Source organism: Salmo trutta, chromosome 32 (assembly GCF_901001165.1).
Source record: "Salmo trutta chromosome 32, fSalTru1.1, whole genome shotgun sequence".
In the NCBI taxonomy this organism is placed as follows: Eukaryota; Metazoa; Chordata; class Actinopteri; order Salmoniformes; family Salmonidae; genus Salmo; species Salmo trutta.
In genome coordinates, this window is record NC_042988.1 from 2,059,294 (window position 1) to 2,078,639 (window position 19,346).

The 19,346-nt window shown below is 39.5% G+C and overlaps 1 protein-coding gene across 1 annotated transcript in view; it reads right to left on the reverse strand.

Annotated features, from left to right (window-relative positions):
• Window positions 1-17,447: 17,447 nt before the first annotated feature.
• LOC115170645 (centrosome-associated protein CEP250-like) overlaps window positions 17,448-19,346 on the reverse strand; it is a 60,321-nt gene continuing 58,422 nt past the window's right edge. Inside the window, exon 11 of the mRNA XM_029726891.1 lies at window positions 17,448-18,166. Coding sequence (XP_029582751.1) covers window positions 18,107-18,166 — 60 coding nt within the window. The 3' untranslated portion in view covers window positions 17,448-18,106. The remainder of the gene's footprint in view (window positions 18,167-19,346) is intronic.

The window sequence follows — 19,346 nt, forward strand, 5'->3', positions numbered from 1 at the left end:
GTGATTGACTCCGCTGTCCTGGCGTCGTGAGGGAGTTTGTTCCACCATTGGAATCACTGAATCACTGATGCATTCTTTTCATGATGCATTCTTTTCATGAAGTATGACAAACTAGTGCAATAGAACTACTTTCCTAAGTTCAATACATTTTCTAGTAAATTCAATATTTTTTAAAAATATTTGAACCCTTTACGCTCGTAGGAATTGGCCTATGGACAGGGACAAATAATTTAAAAAAAATTGAGCTGGAGAAATATGAGAAGCATATGCATAACCATGGTAGCAATTGAAAAGGAACACTTTAGATATTGGGAAAATATCCAACCAAAGGTGTCGACACAACAGTTTATCTGATACAAGACTGAATCCGAACATTGGACTTGATTTTATGTGCATTTATATTTACTGTACTTATTGCAGCATTTGTCTATAACGAATGGAAACATCATGGAAAATTTGGAGTAGGTGCAACATAAGACAAAAAACAAATTACAAGGGCTTGAGTGAGAGGTCTAACTGTGGTGTAAAAGTGGCCACACATTCTGAACTTTTGGTGACAAGTTATAATTAATTAATAATAATTAAGCGACATCATAGCTTTCACCTGATCAGTCTGTCATGGAAAGAGCAAGTGTTCCTAATGTTTTGTGCACTGTTTATTTCCTGCATTTCAAAACATTTTGCCATGGGGCAGAGAGGAAAAATTCTGCACATTTTGTCATGTGTCTCAGAGAAAGTCTTGAAGTTTTAAACAAATTTTGGTCCCACTTTAAATTACTTTCAGCTTAATAAAGGCTTCATAAAGCCTACATAAGCACTACATAAAGGTTTTACATAGCATCTATAACCATATGTCATGCTTTATAAAGTGTGTGTAAATGTGGCATAACTGTGTGACATAATCACCAATGTAAAATGTGACATAACCCACTATGTCAAATACGATATAAACATGTGCTTTATAAGGGGTGACTTGTTGGGTCGAAGAATGGCATACACTAAGTGATGTCATGTTAGTCACATTACACCTAATCTCGTTCCCAGACACTTCCGCCCAAACGCATCAAACTTGGCCTTCATTAGTTAGGGTTAGGTTTGAAATTAAATTTTAAAACCTGTTGGGGATAGGGGGCAGTATTTGCACGGCCGGATAAAAAACGTACCCGATTTAATCTGGTTACTACTCCTGCCCAGTAACTAGAATATGCATATAATTGTTTGATTTGGATAGAAAACACCCTAAGGTTTCTAAAACTGTTTGAATGGTGTCTGTGAGTATAACAGAACTCATTTGGCAGGCCAAAACCTGAGAAGATTCCAAACAGGAAGCGCTCTCTCTGACTATATCTTGGCCTTATTGATCATCTCTAACCAAAACAGGGGATCTCTGGCATAACGTGACATTTTCTAACGCTCCCATAGGCTCTCAGAAGGCGCCAGAACGATGAATGGTGGCTTTGCAGGCCCTGGCTGAAAAACATTAGCGCATTTGGATAATGGTCGATCTGAGGACAATGAGACTGGAGGCGCGTGCACGAGCCGACACCATGTTTACTTTCTCTCTCTTTGAATGAAAACAACTATTATCGCTTTTTTTACGAGAAAAATAGCATAAAAATTGATTTTAAACAGCGTTTGACATGCTTCGAAGTACGGTAATGGAATATTTTGATTTTTTTTGTCACGAAACGCGTCGGGCGTGTCACCCTTCTTTACCCTTCGGATAGTGTCTTGAACGTACGAACAAAACGCCGCTATTTGGATATAACTATGGATTATTTGGAACCAAACCAACATTTGTTATTGAAGTAGAAGTCCTGGGAGTGCATTCTGACGAAGAACAGCAAAGGTAATCAAACTTTTCTAATAGTAAATCATCGGAGTTTGGTGAGTACCACACTTGGTTGGTGTAAAAATAGCTAGCCTGTGATGGCCGGGCTATCTACTCAGAATATTGCAAAATGTGCTTTCACCGAAAATCTATTTTAAAATCGGACATAGCGAGTGCATAAAGGAGTTCTGTATCTATAATTCTTAAAATAATTGTTATGTTTTTTGTGAACGTTTATCGTGAGTAATTTAGTAAATTCACCGGAAGTGTTCGGTGGGAATGCTAGTCACATGCTAGTCACATGCTAATGTAAAAAGCTGGTTTTTGATATAAATATGAACTTGATTGAACAAAACATGCATGTATTGTATAACATAATGTCCTAGGATTGTCATCTGATGAAGATCATCAAAGGTTAGTGCTGCATTTAGCTGTGGTTTGGGTTTATGTGACATTATATGCTAGCTTGAAAAATGGGTGTCTGATTATTTCTGTCTGGGTACTCTGCTGACATAATCTAATGTTTTGCTTTCGTTGTAAAGCCTTTTTGAAATTGGACAGTGTGGTTAGATTAACGAGAGTCTTGTCTTTAAAATGGTGTAAAATAGTCATATGTTTGAGAAATTGAAGTAATAGCATTTCTAAGGTATTTGAATATCGCGCCACGGGATTACACTGGGTGTTGAGTAGGTGGGACGCAAGTGTCCCACTGGCCCAGAGAGGTTAAGAAGATAAATTGTGGAAATGGGTAGGGTTTAGCAATAATTATAATTTTTTTATATCCCAGGCTTATATGTGCTGTGTGTGCAATAGCCTGGGGACGACAATACACCAAGAAACATTTAACATGCTGATAGAAATTAGGTAAAACTGATTAAAGTTTCCCTGCATTAATTTCTTTGGGCTAGGGGGCAGTATTTTGACGTCCGGATGAAAAACGTGCCCAAAGTAAACTGCCTGCTACTCAGGCCCAGAAGCTAGGATATGCATAGAAAACACTCTAAAGTTTCTAAAACTGTTAAAATTATGTCTGAGTATAACAGAACTTATTTGGCAGGCGAAACCCTGAGGACAAACCATCCAGGATTTTTTTTTACTGGATGTCAACAGTTTTAGAAAATGGTTGATGTTTTTCTTTAGAGAAATTAAGAAGTACGGCAGTTCAGAACGAGGGTCCAGCCTAGTGCACTAAAATGTTTTGATGCGCACTCCAGGTTACATGCTTCACGTTGTTTTATCCGTATTGAACACCGTTTATCCCGTCTTAAATTTGATCGATTATTTACGTTAAAAAAATACCTAAAGTTGTATTAGGAAAGTTGTTTCAAATGTTTGGACAGCATTTACAGGTAACTTATTAGATATTTTGTAGTCAAGCTGGGCGAGTTGGAACCGGTGTTTTTCTGAATCAAACATGCCAAATAAATGGACATTTTGGAGATATAACGACGGAATTAATCAAACAAAAGGACCATTTGTGATGTTTATGGGACATATTGGAGTGCCAACAGAATAAGTTTTTCAAAAGTAAGGCATGAATTAAATCGTTATTTCTGACTTTTGTGTCGCGCCTGGCGAGTTGATCTGATTTTCATGTGTTGGTATGCTGGGCGCTGTCCTCAGATTATCGCATGGTTTGCTTTCGCCATAATCTGACACGGTGGCTAGATTAACGAGAAGTTAAGCTTTAATTTGGTGTGTTGCACTTGTGAATGTATGAAAGTGAAATATTTTAAATAATTTATTTTGAATTTGGCGCTCTGCCATTTCACCAGATGTGGTCAAATCGATCATGTTAACGGGAGTTGAGCCCAAAGAAGTTAAAGTCCCCAGCCACTAGGAGCGCCGCCTCTGGATAAGTGTTTTCCTGTTTGCTTATGGCGTTATACAGCTCATTGAGTGTGGTTTTAGTGCCAGCATCGGTCTGTGATGGTACATAGACAGATACGAAAAATACAGATGAAAACTCTCTCGGTAGACAGTGTGGTCTACAGCTTATCATGAGATACTCTACCTCAGGCGAGCAAAACCTCGAGCCTTCCTTAGATATTGTGCACCAGCTGTTGTTTACAAATATACATAGGCCCCCGCCCCATGTCTTACCAGAGGCTGCTGTTCTATCCTGCCGATAGTGTTTAAACTGCCAGCTGCATGTTATTAATGTCGTTGTTCAGCCACGACTCGGTGAAACATAAAATATTACAGTTTTTAATGTCCTATTGGTAGGATATACGTGCTTTCAGTTCATCCCATTTATTTTCCAGTGATTGAACGTTAGCTAACAGTACGGATGGCAAAGGCAGATTAGCCACTCGCCGCCTGACAAGGCACCCTGATCTCTTTCCGCGATATCTCCAGTTTCTTTCTCCAGCGAAGGACTGGGATGAGGACCTGTTCGGATTTTTGGCGTATGTCCTTCCCGTCCAACTCATTTAAGAAGAAAAAAATGGTCCAATTCAAGGTGAGTAAATGCCCCCAATGCGAATCACTGTATACAGAATACATTTTGGCTTAGAGCAAGAACTATTGTGTGCAGCAGTAAAATTATTGTAGGGAATACTCAGTAGGGTCTGTAGAATGTCTACATGGTGTCATTTCATGGGGCTCTGGATAATATGGAATGTTGCTGGCCTTTTACTCCATTCCATTGGTGGCCGAATCACTTGCGCTTACTGCACTACAGAAAACATGCTAACCAAACAACAGTGCAGGGCATGCTCACTGAATTAAAGGGCAACTACAGTCAAAAATCTAAGTTTCTTAGATTTTTCCTCGAACTCAAAAGTCATCCCCTGATTTGGTTTAAGCATTGTTGTGAACACAGAAAATCCAATTTTGTTGTTTTTCTATTAAAGAATGTGTGAAAAAACTGGGGTAAACCAGAAAGAAATTGAGAAATCCAACACCTGGAAAAACAAAACTAAGAAAACGTAATTTGGGAAAAAACGGAAGTACCAACCTTTATCTCTGTGTATGCTGTGCATGACCAGGAGCTGACCCTGTCGTAGTCCATGTGGGGTCAAACGACATCAGGAGGACTAGCTCGGAACTTCTGAGAATTGATTTCAAAGAACTGATTCTAGCACTGAAAGATTCCAAAAAGCAGCCAATCATTTCAGGTCCGGTACCATCGTTGGGCTACGGATGTGAAAGATTCAGCAGACTACCTGCGTTACACACCTGGCTAAAATATTACTGTAGCTCAGTTGGAATCACTTTTATAGATAACTTTGACACTTTCTGGAAACAGAAGATGCTCTACAGCAGTGGTTCCTAAATGTTTTAAAGTCCCGTACTCCTTCAAACACTCAACCTCCAGATGCGTACCCCCTCTAGCACCAGGGTCAGCGCACTCTCAAATGTATTTTTTTGCCATCATTGTAAGCCTGCCACACACACACTGTACAATACATTTATTGAACATAAGAATGAGTGAGTTTTTGTCACAACCTGGCTCGTGGGAAGTGACAAAGAGCTCTTATAGGACCAGGGCACAAATAATTTTGCTCTTTATTTAGCCATCTTACATATAAAACATTCTTTGTTCATCAAAGATTGTGAATAACTCTCCACAGGTCAATGAGAAGGTTGTGCTTGAAAGGATGCATATTACTCTGCAATGTTGGGTTGTATTGGAGAGAGTCTCAGTCTTCAATAATTTTCCACACACAGTCTGTGCCTGTATTTAGTTTTCATGCTAGTGAGGGCCAAGAATCCACTCTCACATAGGTACAGTATGTGGTTGCAAAGGGCATCAGTGTCTTTACAGTGAGATTTGCCAAGGCAAGAAACTCTGAGGTTTGGCTACAGGTGATTGTCTTCCCTATCCAGAAATCTCGTAGTGGCTTCTGATTAAATTACATTTTCACAGAAACGCTTGTTGCAATTTCGATGAGGCACTCCCGTTCAGACATCAGTAAGTGGACTGGAGGCAGGGCATGAAAGGGATAACGAATCCAGTTGTTTGTGTCGGCCATTTTTGGAAAGTACCTGCGTAATTGCGCACCCAGCTCACTCAGGTATAGTGCTATATCACATTTGACATTGTCCTTAAGCTTGAGTTCATTTGCACACAAAAAATGCAATAATGGAAAGACGTGTGTTGTGTTTGTTAAAACTTGTTATGGATCCCTTCGCGCGCCAATCACTTTAGCCGGATCGATTTGACAACACCCAGTGAAATTGCAGCGAGCCAAATTCAAAAACAGAAATACTCATAATAAGAATTCATAAAACATACAAGTGTTATACATTGGTTTAAAGATTAACTTCTTGTTAATCCAGCCGCAGTGTCAGATTTTAAAAAGGCTTTACGGCGAAAGCAGACCGTATGATTATCTGAGGACAGCCCCAGCAAACCAACACATGAAAATCAGATTTCAACCAGGAAGGTGCTACACAAAAGTCAGAAATAACGATATGCCTTACCTTTGAAGGTCTTCTTCTGTTGGCACTCCAAAATGTCCCATAAAATTCACAAATGGTCCTTTTGTTTGATAAATTGCTTCTTTATATCCCCAAAATGTCCATTTTATTTGGCGCATTTGATTCAGAAAAACACCGGTTCCAACTCGCCTACAAAGTATCTAATAAGTTACCTGTAAACTTGGTCCAAACATTTCAAACAACGTTCCTAATCCAAATTTATGTATCCTAAAACGTAAATAATCGATCAAATTTAAGACGGGAAATACTGTGCTCAATACCGGATGAAAACAAAGTGAAGCACGTTCCAGGTTGCGTGCATCAAAACATTAGAGTGCACCTGGAGTGACACATGGAAATAACAGGGCTACATCTTCATTTCTCAAAGGAAAAACATCAACCAATTTCTAAAGACTGTTGACATCTAGTGGAAGCCATAGGAACTGCAAGCATATTTCTATTAAAAAGGGATTGCCATAGAAACCTAATGGAAAACAGATTGAGCTAAAAAAAAAAATCCCTGGATGGATTGTGCTCGGAGTTTCGCCTGCCAAATCAGTTCTGTTATACTCACAGACATTATTCAAACAGTTTTAGAAACTTCAGAGTGTTTTCCATCCAAATTCACTAATAATATGCATATCCTAGCTTCTGGGCTCGAGTAGCAGGCAGTTTACTTTGGGCACGCTTTTCATCCGGATGTGAAAATACTGCCTTCTAGCACAAAGACGTTTTAATGCAAAAGTAATTGTTTCAAAACATCTCCTGCCGTGTCACTGATGCATCGTGTAACAGTGTTGTTTGATGAAGGCATTGTCTGTACAATTGTTTTGGCCTTTGTCCCAGCCATATCCGCGGCAGCAGGAAGGATTAAGTCCTCCACAACAGTATGGGGCTTGCCTGTCCTAGCCACTCGGTAGCTCACCATATAAGATGCTTCTAGCTCCTTCTTATTAATGGTACAGTTGAAGTCGGAAGTTTACATACACCTTAGCCAAATACATTTAAACTCAGTTTTTCACAATTCCTGACACTTTATCCTAGTAAAAATTCCCTGTCTTAGGTCAGTTAGGATCACCACTTTATTTTAAGAATGTGAAATGTCAGAATAATAATAGAGGGATTTATTTCAGCTTTTATTTCTTTCATCATATTCCCAGTGGGTCAGAAGTTTACATACACTCAATTAGTATTTGGTAGCATTGCCTTTAAATTGTTTAACTTGGGTCAAACATTTTGGGTAGCCTTCCACAAGCTTACTTGTGTCATGCACAAAGTAGATGTCCTAACCGACTTGTCAAAACTATAGTTTGTTAACAAGAATTGTGTGGATTGGTTGAAAAACTAGTTTTAATGACTCCAACCTAAGTGTATGTAAACTTCCGACTTCAACTGTGTCTGTTGCTTTTATACGTCTTACTACTCGAAAGTCGTCTTTTATTGTCACTCAAAAAACTCCTGTGGCTTATTTTCAAATTATCACGTTTTGTTTCTAAATGTATGCGCAAGAGTGAAGCTTTCCCGTGAGAGAGTAACTGTTAATGTGATTGAATGTTAATTATTTGACTAGGCTACCTGTATTTGGCATTGTGTTGTTATTTTGCTGAACACTACATGGTTTATTTTTATTTTTGCCAGTGAAACAAGATTATTATTATTTTTTTTTAATTTAAATGTGAAACACATTTTTGTCATACCACCGACGGCATTACGCGTACCCCAGTTTGGGAATACCTGCTCTACAGGAATGATGGAGTCCATCCAAATCATCTTGCTCCTGGACTCTGTCCACACATTTCAAGGCTGCGTTGAGACAATGACTTATCAATGACCCAAGCTCAGTTAATACCTACCATTGTGTCGCTGACTTGTCATAATGCAGCTTCAAATGTACATTATCCCAGGGGCGTTGGCAGACACAATGTAAGTAACTTAATTTATGTCCCCATAACTGCCCTGAATACCTCTGTTGATCCTACAGTTATTGTATGCAGTAATCATGTGCCTATGAACCAGAGATACACTTTTAGCACTGAGTTAGTGTGCCCTAGTAGGAAGTCCACGGTGTGTAGCTCTCCCTGCACTATCATCTCCAATATAAATAACATGACGAAGTCTACTTCTGATAAGCTTCCCAGTAAAGCATTACAAACAATCAAGCGTTCAAGAAAAGTGCAAAAAACAGCCCATATTAACATATGTTGCCTAAGAAATGGAGTCAATAACTTGCTAGTCAAAATATGAATGTCATCTGTTACTATCTCTGAAACTCACTTAGATAATACCTTTAATGATACAGTGTCCCAGACTCTGATGTTGGTGAGGACACAAATGTACCACACCTGAGGTTATGTCTACCATAAAGACAGAAATACCAATGGGGGCGGTGTTGCAGTCTATATTCAGAAACACATTCCTGTAAAGCTTAGAGAGGAATCATGTTAAATACTGTCGAAGTAGTATGGCTACAGGTTAATCTGTATCACATAAAGCCCATTCTTGTGCGAAGCTGCTATAGACCACCAAGTGCTGACAGTCAGTATCTGGATAATATGTGTGAAATACTTGATAATGTATGTGATATCAACAGAGAGGTATATTTTTTGGGTGATTTCAATATTGACTGGCTTTCATCAAGCTACCCACTCAAGAAAAAGCTTTCAACTGTAACCAGTGCCTGCAACCTGTGTCATGACTGTCCTGTGAGGATCCAAATAGGTCAGATCAGCTTTGCAATAAATAACTTCAACCAGACCCACTCTCACCCGTGGGGGGGGGGGGGGGAGACTGGTTGGGGTTAACACCTCACACCCTGTTGTAAATCAAGGACAGAACATTCAGCATCTCCCTCTCCAATGTTCACAAGAGGCATGTGCCTTCGTATTAAGAAGATTTTTCCTGACGAAACTCTAACACGTTCAAAAGCAACTATTGGAACAAAGTTTCCAACATAGAATGTGGGGAATGGGCAGAGGTGACCTAAAAGAACATAATGTCATTAAAAATGTTATAAAGGAAATACTGTAACTTGGAAAGTATACATACTACATGTACGAAGTTTCCATCCTCTACGTTGTGCATGCAATATGAAAAATTATGAAAGTGTTTTCATAATTGCACCTTTTGAACAAACTGTATAAAATGATAGGTTAAGAATTAACATATCAGACCAGAGAGACAGCTCACGTTTAAAGTCATTTAGCAGACACTCTTATCCAGAGCAACTTACAGTAGTGAATGCATACATTTCATTTCATGCATTTTATTTTTTTGTACTGGCCCCCCATGGGAATCAAACCCACAACCCTGGCGTTGCACACACCATGCTGGCGTTGCAAACACCATGCTCTACCAACTGAGCCACAGGGAAGATAGAATCTCAACAACAGGTAGGGAAGATAGTCACCTCCTGGACAATCACTGGTACGGCTGATTAGCTGTCCTAAGTAAAGTATCTAGAAAAGTGAATTGAAGTGGAACCATTCTACTACTCTTTTCAAACCATTGTATTCTGTTACTCTCATCACCCCACTGGGAACCATCAACATGACTGGCTAGCCTATCTTCAAAGAAGCTTCAGGAGCGAATGGAAGTAGAATAAAATTTAGTTCTGTTCAGGACTACACAACAAGTCACCAGATACCGGAGGACTGCAGAGGAGAACAACAGTAGAAGACAGGAAAGGCCCAACCCCTTTCAAAGGCAGCAAGGTTCCGAAAGAGATACACGGCAAACCAAGGCATTTTCATGTAAATACATTCATGATTTCTTACTCCAAGCGAACGGCGGTTCGTGTGCAAAGTATAAGTGAGAGTAGTTTCTAAATTTACCAACGTTAAGTGTCTCTGTCCCTCTCTCTCTCTCGACCTCTCCTATCCTGTATTACCATTTAGTTAGCTAGTAAATAAATAAACCAATGTGTAGAACTGAATCAAAAGTAAGGCTCGGGTTTTGCAGATGCAAGGTTATGACTGTTGAGAATGATGATATGATACGAGGTTATGATTAATAAATTGACTGTTTATGGATGTGATAGGTAAAGACCTTTTAGAGTTTAATTCTGGAGATGGTAACGCTTTAACCTGTTGGGGCTAGGGGGCAGTATTTGCACGGCCGGATAAAAAATTTACCCGATTTAAACTGGTTACTACTCTTGCCCAGAAACGAGAATATGCATATAATTAGTAGACTTGGATAGAAAACACTCTAAAGTTTCTAAAACTGTTTGAATGGTGTCTGTGAGTATAACAGAACTCATTTGGCAGGCTAAAACCTGAGAAGATTCCATACAGGAAGTGCCCTGTCTGACAATTTGTTCTCCTTCTGTGGCATCTCTATCAAAAATATAGCATCTCTGCTGTAATGTGATATTTTCTAAGGCTTCCATTGGCTCTCAGAAGGCGCCAGAAAGTGGAATGGGGTGTCTGCAGTCTCTGGGCTAAGTACAGCAGCTCTGTTTGTTACTGGTCAGGCTGAGGACAGTGACACTGGAGATGCGCATTCATGAGAATTCTCCATGTTTTTCTTTCAGCCTTTGAATGAATACAACGTCGCCTGGTTGGAATATTATCGCTATTTTACGAGAAAAATCACATAAAAATTGATTTTAAACAGCGTTTGACATGCTTCAAAGTACGGTAATGGAATATTTGGAATTTTTTTGTTAAGAAATGCGCTCGCGTCACCCTTCGCACGAACAAAACGGCAGTATTTGGATATAACTATGGATTATTTGGAACCAAAACAACATTTGTTGTTGAAGTAGAAGTCCTGGGAGTGCATTCTGACGAAGAACAGCAAAGGTAATCCAATTTTTCTTATAGTAAATCTGAGTTTGGTGAGGGCCAAACTTGGTGGGTGTCAAATTAGCTAGCCGTGATGGCCGGGCTATGTACTCAGAATATTGCAAAATGTGCTTTCGCCGAAAAGCTATTTTAAAATCTGACACCGCGATTGCATAAAGGAGTTCTGTATCTATAATTCTTAAAATAATTGTTATGTATTTTGTGAACGTTAATCGTGAGTAATTTAGTAAATTCACCGGAAGTTTGCGGTGGGTATGCTAGTTCTGAACATCACATGCTAATGTAAAAAGCTGGTTTTTGATATAAATATGAACTTGATTGAACAAAACATGCATGTATTGTATAACATAATGTCCTAGGAGTGTCATCTGATGAAGATCATCAAAGGTTAGTGCTGCATTTAACTGTGGTTTTGGTTTTTGTGACATATGCTTGCTTTGAAAATGGCTGTGTGATTATTTTTGGCAGGGTACTCTCCTGACATAATCTTATGTTTTGCTTTCGCTGTAAAGCCTTTTTGAAATCAGACAATGTGGTTAGATTAACGAGAGTCTTGTCTTTAAAATGGTGTAAAATAGTCATATGTTTGAGAAATTGAAGTTATAGCATTTATGAGGTATTTGTATTTCGCGCCACGCGATTCCACTGGCTGTTGACTATATAGATATTAAGGATCCGCCACTTTTTCCAATTTTCGCCTGAAATGACATACCCAAATTTAACTGCCTGTAGCTCAGGCCCTGAAGCAAGGATATGCATATTCTTGGTACCATTTGAAAGGAAACACTTTGAAGTTTATGGAAATGTGAAAGGAATGTTTGCAGACGACACTACAGTGGTAGGCTTGATTACCAACAACGACGAGACGGCCTACATTATTTTATTAACTGTAATTGAATTTTACCTTAACCATTGTCAACGTACAGTTCCAAGACTGTATGTTTAGCATTGGTATTGCTATCATTTTATTATACGGATTTAAATTGAAAATAAGTGATTCAAAATTGTATCACATTACATTTTTTGTCATCTTTGAATATGTTTTAGTTTTAGCGACACACAAGCGAAAAGAAAAAGGAGGATAGGAAGAAGAGGCACAGGCGGAAGGAGCGCCTGGAGGAAGAGGCAGAAGAAGAAGCCCAAGAGGAGGGTGAAGGCGAATGGGAGAAGGTGAAGGGAGGAGTGCCCCTTGTCAAGATGTTTGCCAAGGGAACAGAGATCAACACAACAGTTGTGGTAAAGTTCATCAAACCAAAAACATTAAAACCTCCAATACATCTTCATTAATGGCCTCTCATAATACTCACGATATCGTGACAGAAATGTGTTTGAAGTTACAGACATGTAGAAACACATGGCTCTTTAAGTTGGTAACAACCAGATCTACAGATCTAATCTTGGAGTGTGGTGTCAGGAAAATAACCTCGCACTCAATGTCAACAAAACAAAAGAGATGATCGTGGACTTCAGGAAACAGCAGAGGGAGCAGCCCCCTATCTACATTGACGGGACAGTAGTGGAGAAGGTGGAGAGTTTTAAGTTCCTCGGCGTACACATCACGGACAAACTGAAATGGTCCACCCACACAGACAGCGTGGTGAAGAAGGCGCAGCAGAGCCTCTTCAGCCTCAGGAAGATGAAGAAATTCGGCTTGTCACCAAAAACACTCACAAACTTTAACAGATGCACAATCGAGAGCATCCTGTCGAACTGTATCACCGCCTGATACGGCAGCTGCTCCGCCCATAACCGGAAGGCTCTCCAGAGGGTAGTGAGGTCTGCACAACACATCACTAGGTGCAAACTACCTGCCCTCCAGGACACCTACACCCCCCGATGTCACAGGAAGGCCAAAAAGATCATCAAGGACAGCAACCACCCGAGCTACTGCCTGTTCACCCCGCTAACATCCAGAAGGCGAGGTCAGTACAGGTGCATCATAGCTGGAACCGAGAGACTGAAAAACAGCTTCTATCTCAAGGCCATCAGACTGTTAAACAGCCATCACTAACATTGAGTGGCTGCTGCCAACATACTGACTCGACTCAAGCCACTTTAATAATGGGAAAATTGATGTAATCAATTTATCACTTGCCACTTTATATTAGATAATGTTTACATAACCTACATTATTCATCTCATATGTATATACTGTACGCCATACCATCTACTGCATCTTGCCATCTTGATGTAATTAGATGTATCACTAGCCACTTTAAACAATGCCACTTTATACAATGTTTTCATAACCTACATTACTCATCTCATATGTATATACTGTACTCTATACCATCTACTGCATCTTGCTATCCTGATGTAATGTATCACTAGCTACCTTAAACAATGCTGCTTTATATGTTTTCATACCCTACAATACTCATCTCATATGTATATACTGTACTCTATACCATCTACTGCATCTTGCCTATGCGTTCGGCCATCACTCATTTATATATTTTTATGTACATATTCGTATTCATTCCTTTACACTTGTGTGTACAAGGTAGTTGTTGTGGAATTGGTAGATTACTTGTTAGATATTACTGCATGGTCGGAACTAGAAGCACAAGCATTTCGCTACACTTGCATTAACACCTGCTAACCATGTGTATGTGACAACATTTTTGATTTGATTTGATTTGACAAGAATTTAAGCTTTCTGCCAATATCAGATATGTCTATGTCCTGGGAAATGTTCTTGTTACTGAGGCTAATGCGATTAACATTAGGTTGTATGTTAGCTCAACCGTCCCGTGGAAGGGACACGGATCCCCAAGAAGTTGAAAGTAAAGTCACGATCAGTCAACCTACCAGGGCGGTTACAGCACAGGAATGAAATCCTCAACATGTATTGATCAAATCTTTACTAATGCTGCAGAAATTTGCTTTAAAGCAGTATCCAAATTCATAGGATGTAGTGATCACAATATAGTAGCCATATCTAGGAAAACCAAAGTTTCAAAAGCTGGTCCTAATATAATGTATGAGGTCACACAGTAAGTTTTGTAGTGATTGTTATGTTAATGATTTAAAGAGTATTTACTGGTCTGTAAGGAGGAGCAACCAGACACTGCACTTCACACATTTATGAAATTGCTTATTCCCGTTACTAATAAGCATGCACCCACTAAGAAAATGACTGTAAAAATGGTTAAATCCCCTTGGGTTGATGAGGAATTGAAAAATGTTATGGTTGAAAGGGATGAGGCAAAAGGTTTGACCAGATATAATGCTATTTTACAACAAATTGACAACAGACTTTCAGCATGCTTATAGGGAAGGACATTCAACAAGCACAGCACTGAGAGAAATTGAGAGAAATTGATGGTACAAAGTTTGGGGGGGCTGTTTTGTTAGACTTCAGTGCGGCTTTTGACATTATCGATCATAGTCTGCTGCTCGAAAAAAACATGTGTTATAGCTTTACACCCCATGCTGTATTGTAGATAAAGAGTTACTTTTCTAACACAACACAGAGGGTGTTCTTTAATGGAAGCCTCTCCAACATAATCCAGGTAGAATCAGGAATTCCACAGGACAGCTGTCTAGGCCCCTTTCTTTTTTTCAATCTTTACTAACGACATGCCACTGGCATGAGTAAAGCCAGTGTGTCTATGTATGCGGATGAGTCAACACTATACACGTCAGCTACTACAGCGACTGAAATGACTGCAACACTTAACGAAGAGCTGCAGTTAGTTTCAGAATGGGTGGCAAGGAATAAGTTAGCCCAAAATATTTCAAAACTAAAAGCACTGTATTTAGGACAAATCATTCTCTAAACCCTAAACCTTAACTAAATCTTGTAATGAATAATGTGAAAATTGAGCATTATTGTCGTTGTCAAAACATATTGATACAACAGTAGCTAAGATAGGGAATAATCTGTCCATAATAAAGCCCTGCTCCGCCTTCTTAACAACACTATCAACAAGGAAGGTCCTACAGGCCCTAGTTTTGTCGCACCTGGACTACTGTTCAGTTATGTGGTCAGGTGCCACAAAGAGGGACTTAGGAAAATTACAATTGGCTCAGAACAGGTCAGCACGGCTGGCCCTTAAAAGTACATGGGGAGCTAACATTAATGATAAGCTTGTCAATCTCACATGGCTCAAAGTTGAGGAGAAATTGACTTCATCACTACTTGTTTTTGTAAGAAGTGTTGACAAGCTCAGACACCCATGCATACCCCACAAGAAATGCCACCATAGGTCTCTTCACAATCCCCAAATACAGAATAGACTATGGGAGTCACACAGTACTACATGTAATTCTATTCCACATCAAGTAACTGATGCAAGCAGTAGAATCAGATTTTTTTTAAATGATCAAATACACCTTATGAAACAGAGGAGACTGTGAAGAGACACACACAAAGGTACAGATACACGCATACGCACACAAGCGCTAGCACACTGTCACGTAGAGTAGGCCAGAAGGCTAAACTGGAAAACCTAACCTCTATAAAAAATAAAAAGATGGCGGAGCCGCAAAAGGTCTTCTGTGCAAAGGTGTTTATTTACATAGTGATTCCGGAACAAAAACAACAGTACTGCCATCAAACGTATACCTTATGGGACAGCTTAAAAACAAAGCTGCCCCATCCACAGCTCAATCCAAAATGCCTCTCCATGAACTGAAAGAGAGGCTCCTTTTGTAGGGGTAGCCCCTCCCCTCAGAACAATTAACACTAATTAATTAAGCAATTACCTATTCAACCTACAGTTTCCATTTATCTAAACATACCAAAATATATACATTGCAACACGTTTATGAAACAACATCACAATATAACATTTACAAAATTACATCACTACTGACAGTGTCTTCCAATATGCCCATTTACATTAATGAGCCATTCCGGACAGGCACTACAAAGTAAGCCCAATTCCCTTAGCCCGGGTCCTTATCCAGCATACCCGTAAGCTATAGAGATGGAGAGAGAGAGGAACAGAACAAACAACCGCGCTCATCCATAACATCGATAAGTATACTAAATATTGCTTATATTAAATATGAACACCTGTCTGTTTATTTCTTTATACCATAACCGGTTACTGAAGTAAGTGTGAAATGTATGTACTAAGATAGAGAAGCTAACTTGTGTGTCGACCCACATTGTTAACTTATCTGATAACGGAGCAGGGAGGAGTGATGAATGTGTGCGTGCGTTAAAGTACCAAATGCTGCCCGCGGCCAGTGACGGACTTCTACGTCACACACACACATTATACATTTTGCATTGTGGATATGTAGCAGCGTAATACAGTTTTATGATGTACTGTTTTATCTCTTGCTCCAGACTGCCTTTGCACCCCATGTATGGAATAACAAGTTCCTTGCAACTAGTTGCATTGGTGACTCTCGGGCAGTTCAAAATATGGATTGAGGACATGTTTGTTGAGGAATGTGATTGTTTTTCTTAAGTGTGTATTTTTGTATTCTCTTGTATTTTATCAAATGTGTGAAATTGTAAAATGCAGGGCTGCCTTATGAAAGACACCGGTCCTTTGTGTCAGTGGGACTCCCTGTTGAAATAAAGGTAACATCAAATATATTCCAGTAAAAAAAAATCACAGTATTTTTAATAAAGTTGTTAGCGGCACATTATTGTGGTCTCAAATGAGTGAGCATAAAGTACATTCTTCAAGAATATGAGCACTCTGGAATTATTTACACAATGAAAGTCCTAATTGCTGCAGTTATTAAAACCATATGTGCTGTGAATGACACACTTCCTCACCGGGACCAATTTCCTCTTCTCTCTGCATACATCTGAGAATCAGGATGAACCAACATCACCCATGGTGAGTCAAAAAATGTGCCAAATTCATATGATGGGACAGTGACGTTTCAATTTCCATAGCGTCGCTGTAAAGTTTAAAAAAGGACATTTCACATCCACTCTGCCAGCTAGATGCTGGAGTAGAAACAGTGGGGTAGAGTTACAAAAAAAATAGCTGATCCCAGGTTGCAGTGAAAAAAGCTATGCTATATGTTCAATACATTTTTATGTAAAAGGTGGATAAACGCTCACTTAAAATGAAGGTGAGTAAATTACGTTTAGGCTACCCTCCACAACACTGTAGAATAGATTATTAATAATGTATGCCTACACAATCTTCCGATGGAACGGTCATACCACTAAACGACACCACCGTTGCATGTTTTCAGGTAGTTTACAGAACTGTAGTTTAATAGTGGATCCAAAATCAATTGTGGGGAAGGCATGCGAGGCCTCATTTTCCCATCGTATTGAGAAAAACAAATGCCATAAGGAGAGTGAGTGAGAGAATGCCAATGAATGCTCTGATTGCTGTGAGAGGGAAACCTTGTGGTCAGGTGTTACCATGGCCACTGGGAGAAAGAGGATGGAAACAGAAAAATGGTTTCGACATTACATTTATTTAGACACACTTTGACATTCAAATAAAAAACATTTTATTAATAATATGGAACACTAAAATTCAGGACACAAGTGTATTAAAATACATTGAAAAAATCATAGCCATGCATTTTTACATGACCAGTATTTAGATTTGAGTGTGTTCTTACATAGGGAATTTTGTTTTGCCCTAATTAAACAGTTCACATAACTGTCCGGCTGTGGTGAAGTGGACTAGGAGGAGAGAAACACATTGTGCATTGAGCCCTGTAAGAGCTTTTTATTAGTTAGCACACCTGTGCAATATTTTGGTCTGTGTAATAATACATATATAAATAAATAGTTAATCACAATACTTGCAAACTCACCAAATCAATGCTCTAAAAATCTCCCAATTGTACACTCTACAGATCACAGGCAAGCCAAGCACTCCAGTAGTCTGGGTACCAGTCTCTTTGGCTAATCCACTCCCTGTACTCCATGTCATTTACCAAAGATGAAGATTGGCAATGACAAGGAGTGGCAAGGAGTGGAATGTTAGCTAAAGTGACTTGTACTCAGACTAGCACTGTTGCACACGATTGGCAAACACCACACAAACACATACACACACACACACACTGAAGAATGAGCAAAAAATAAAATTGATCAGATCTTTTTCTAGTCCATGGGCTCAAACAGCTTCATTCTCTCTTGGACAGAAAGACCCTCTTTCAGACTCTGACAGACAAAGAGACGACACAGATGGATAAAAAGGGAAGACATTAGGCACAAGATCAGTGTTTTGTTTTAAGTTATTGCAGAGTATTATCAAATTGGGATTGAGTGAAAGTTACAGTGGCTTGTGAAAGTGTTCACTCCCTTGTGATTTTTCCTATTTTTTTGCCTTACAACCTGGAATTAAAATGCATTTTTTGGGGGGTTTGTATCATTTGATTTACACAACATGCCTAACACTTTGAAGATGCAAAATATTTTGTATAGTGAAACAAACAAGAAATAAGGTAAAAGAAAATGGAAAACTTGAGCGTGTATAACTATTCATCCCCTCAAAGTCAATACTTTGTAGAGCCACCTTTTGCAGCATTTACAGCTGCAAGTCTCTTAGGGTATGTCTCTATAATCTAGCCACTGTGATTCTTTAAGGCAAAACTGCTCCAGCTCCTTCAAGTTGGATGGGTTCCACTGGTACACAGCAATCTTTAAGTCATACAACAGATTCTCAATTGGATTGAGGTCTGGGCTTTGACTAGGCCAATCCAACACATTTAAATGTTTCCCCTTAAACCACTCGAGTGTTGCTTTACCAGTATGCTTAGGGTCATTGTCCTGCTGGAAGGTGAACCTCCGTCCCAGTCTCAAATCAATGGAAGACTGAAACAGGTTTCCGTCAAGAATTTCCCTGTATTTAGCGCCATCCATCACTCCTTCAATTCTGACCAGTTTCCCAGTCCCTGCTGATGAAAAACATTCCCACAGCATGATGCTGCCACCACCATGCTTCACTGTGGGGATGGTGTTCTCGGGGTGACGAGAGGTGTTGGGCTTGCGCCAGACATAGCATTTTTCTTGATGGCCAAAAAGCTACATTTTAATCTCATCTGACCAGAGTACATTCTTCCATATGTTTGGGGAGTCTCCCACGTGCCTTTTGGCAAACACCAAACGTATTTGCTTATTTTTTTTTAAATCAATGGCTTTTGTCTGGCCACTCTTCCGTAAAGCATACTTACTCTGTGGAATGTATGGCTTAAAGTGGTCCTATGGACAGATACTTTGCAGCTCCTTCAGGGTTATCTTTGGTCTCTTTGTTGCCTCTCTGATTAGTGCCCACCTTGCCTAGTCCGTGAGTTTTGGTGGGCGGCCCTCTCTTGGCAAATTTGTTGTGGTGGCATATTCT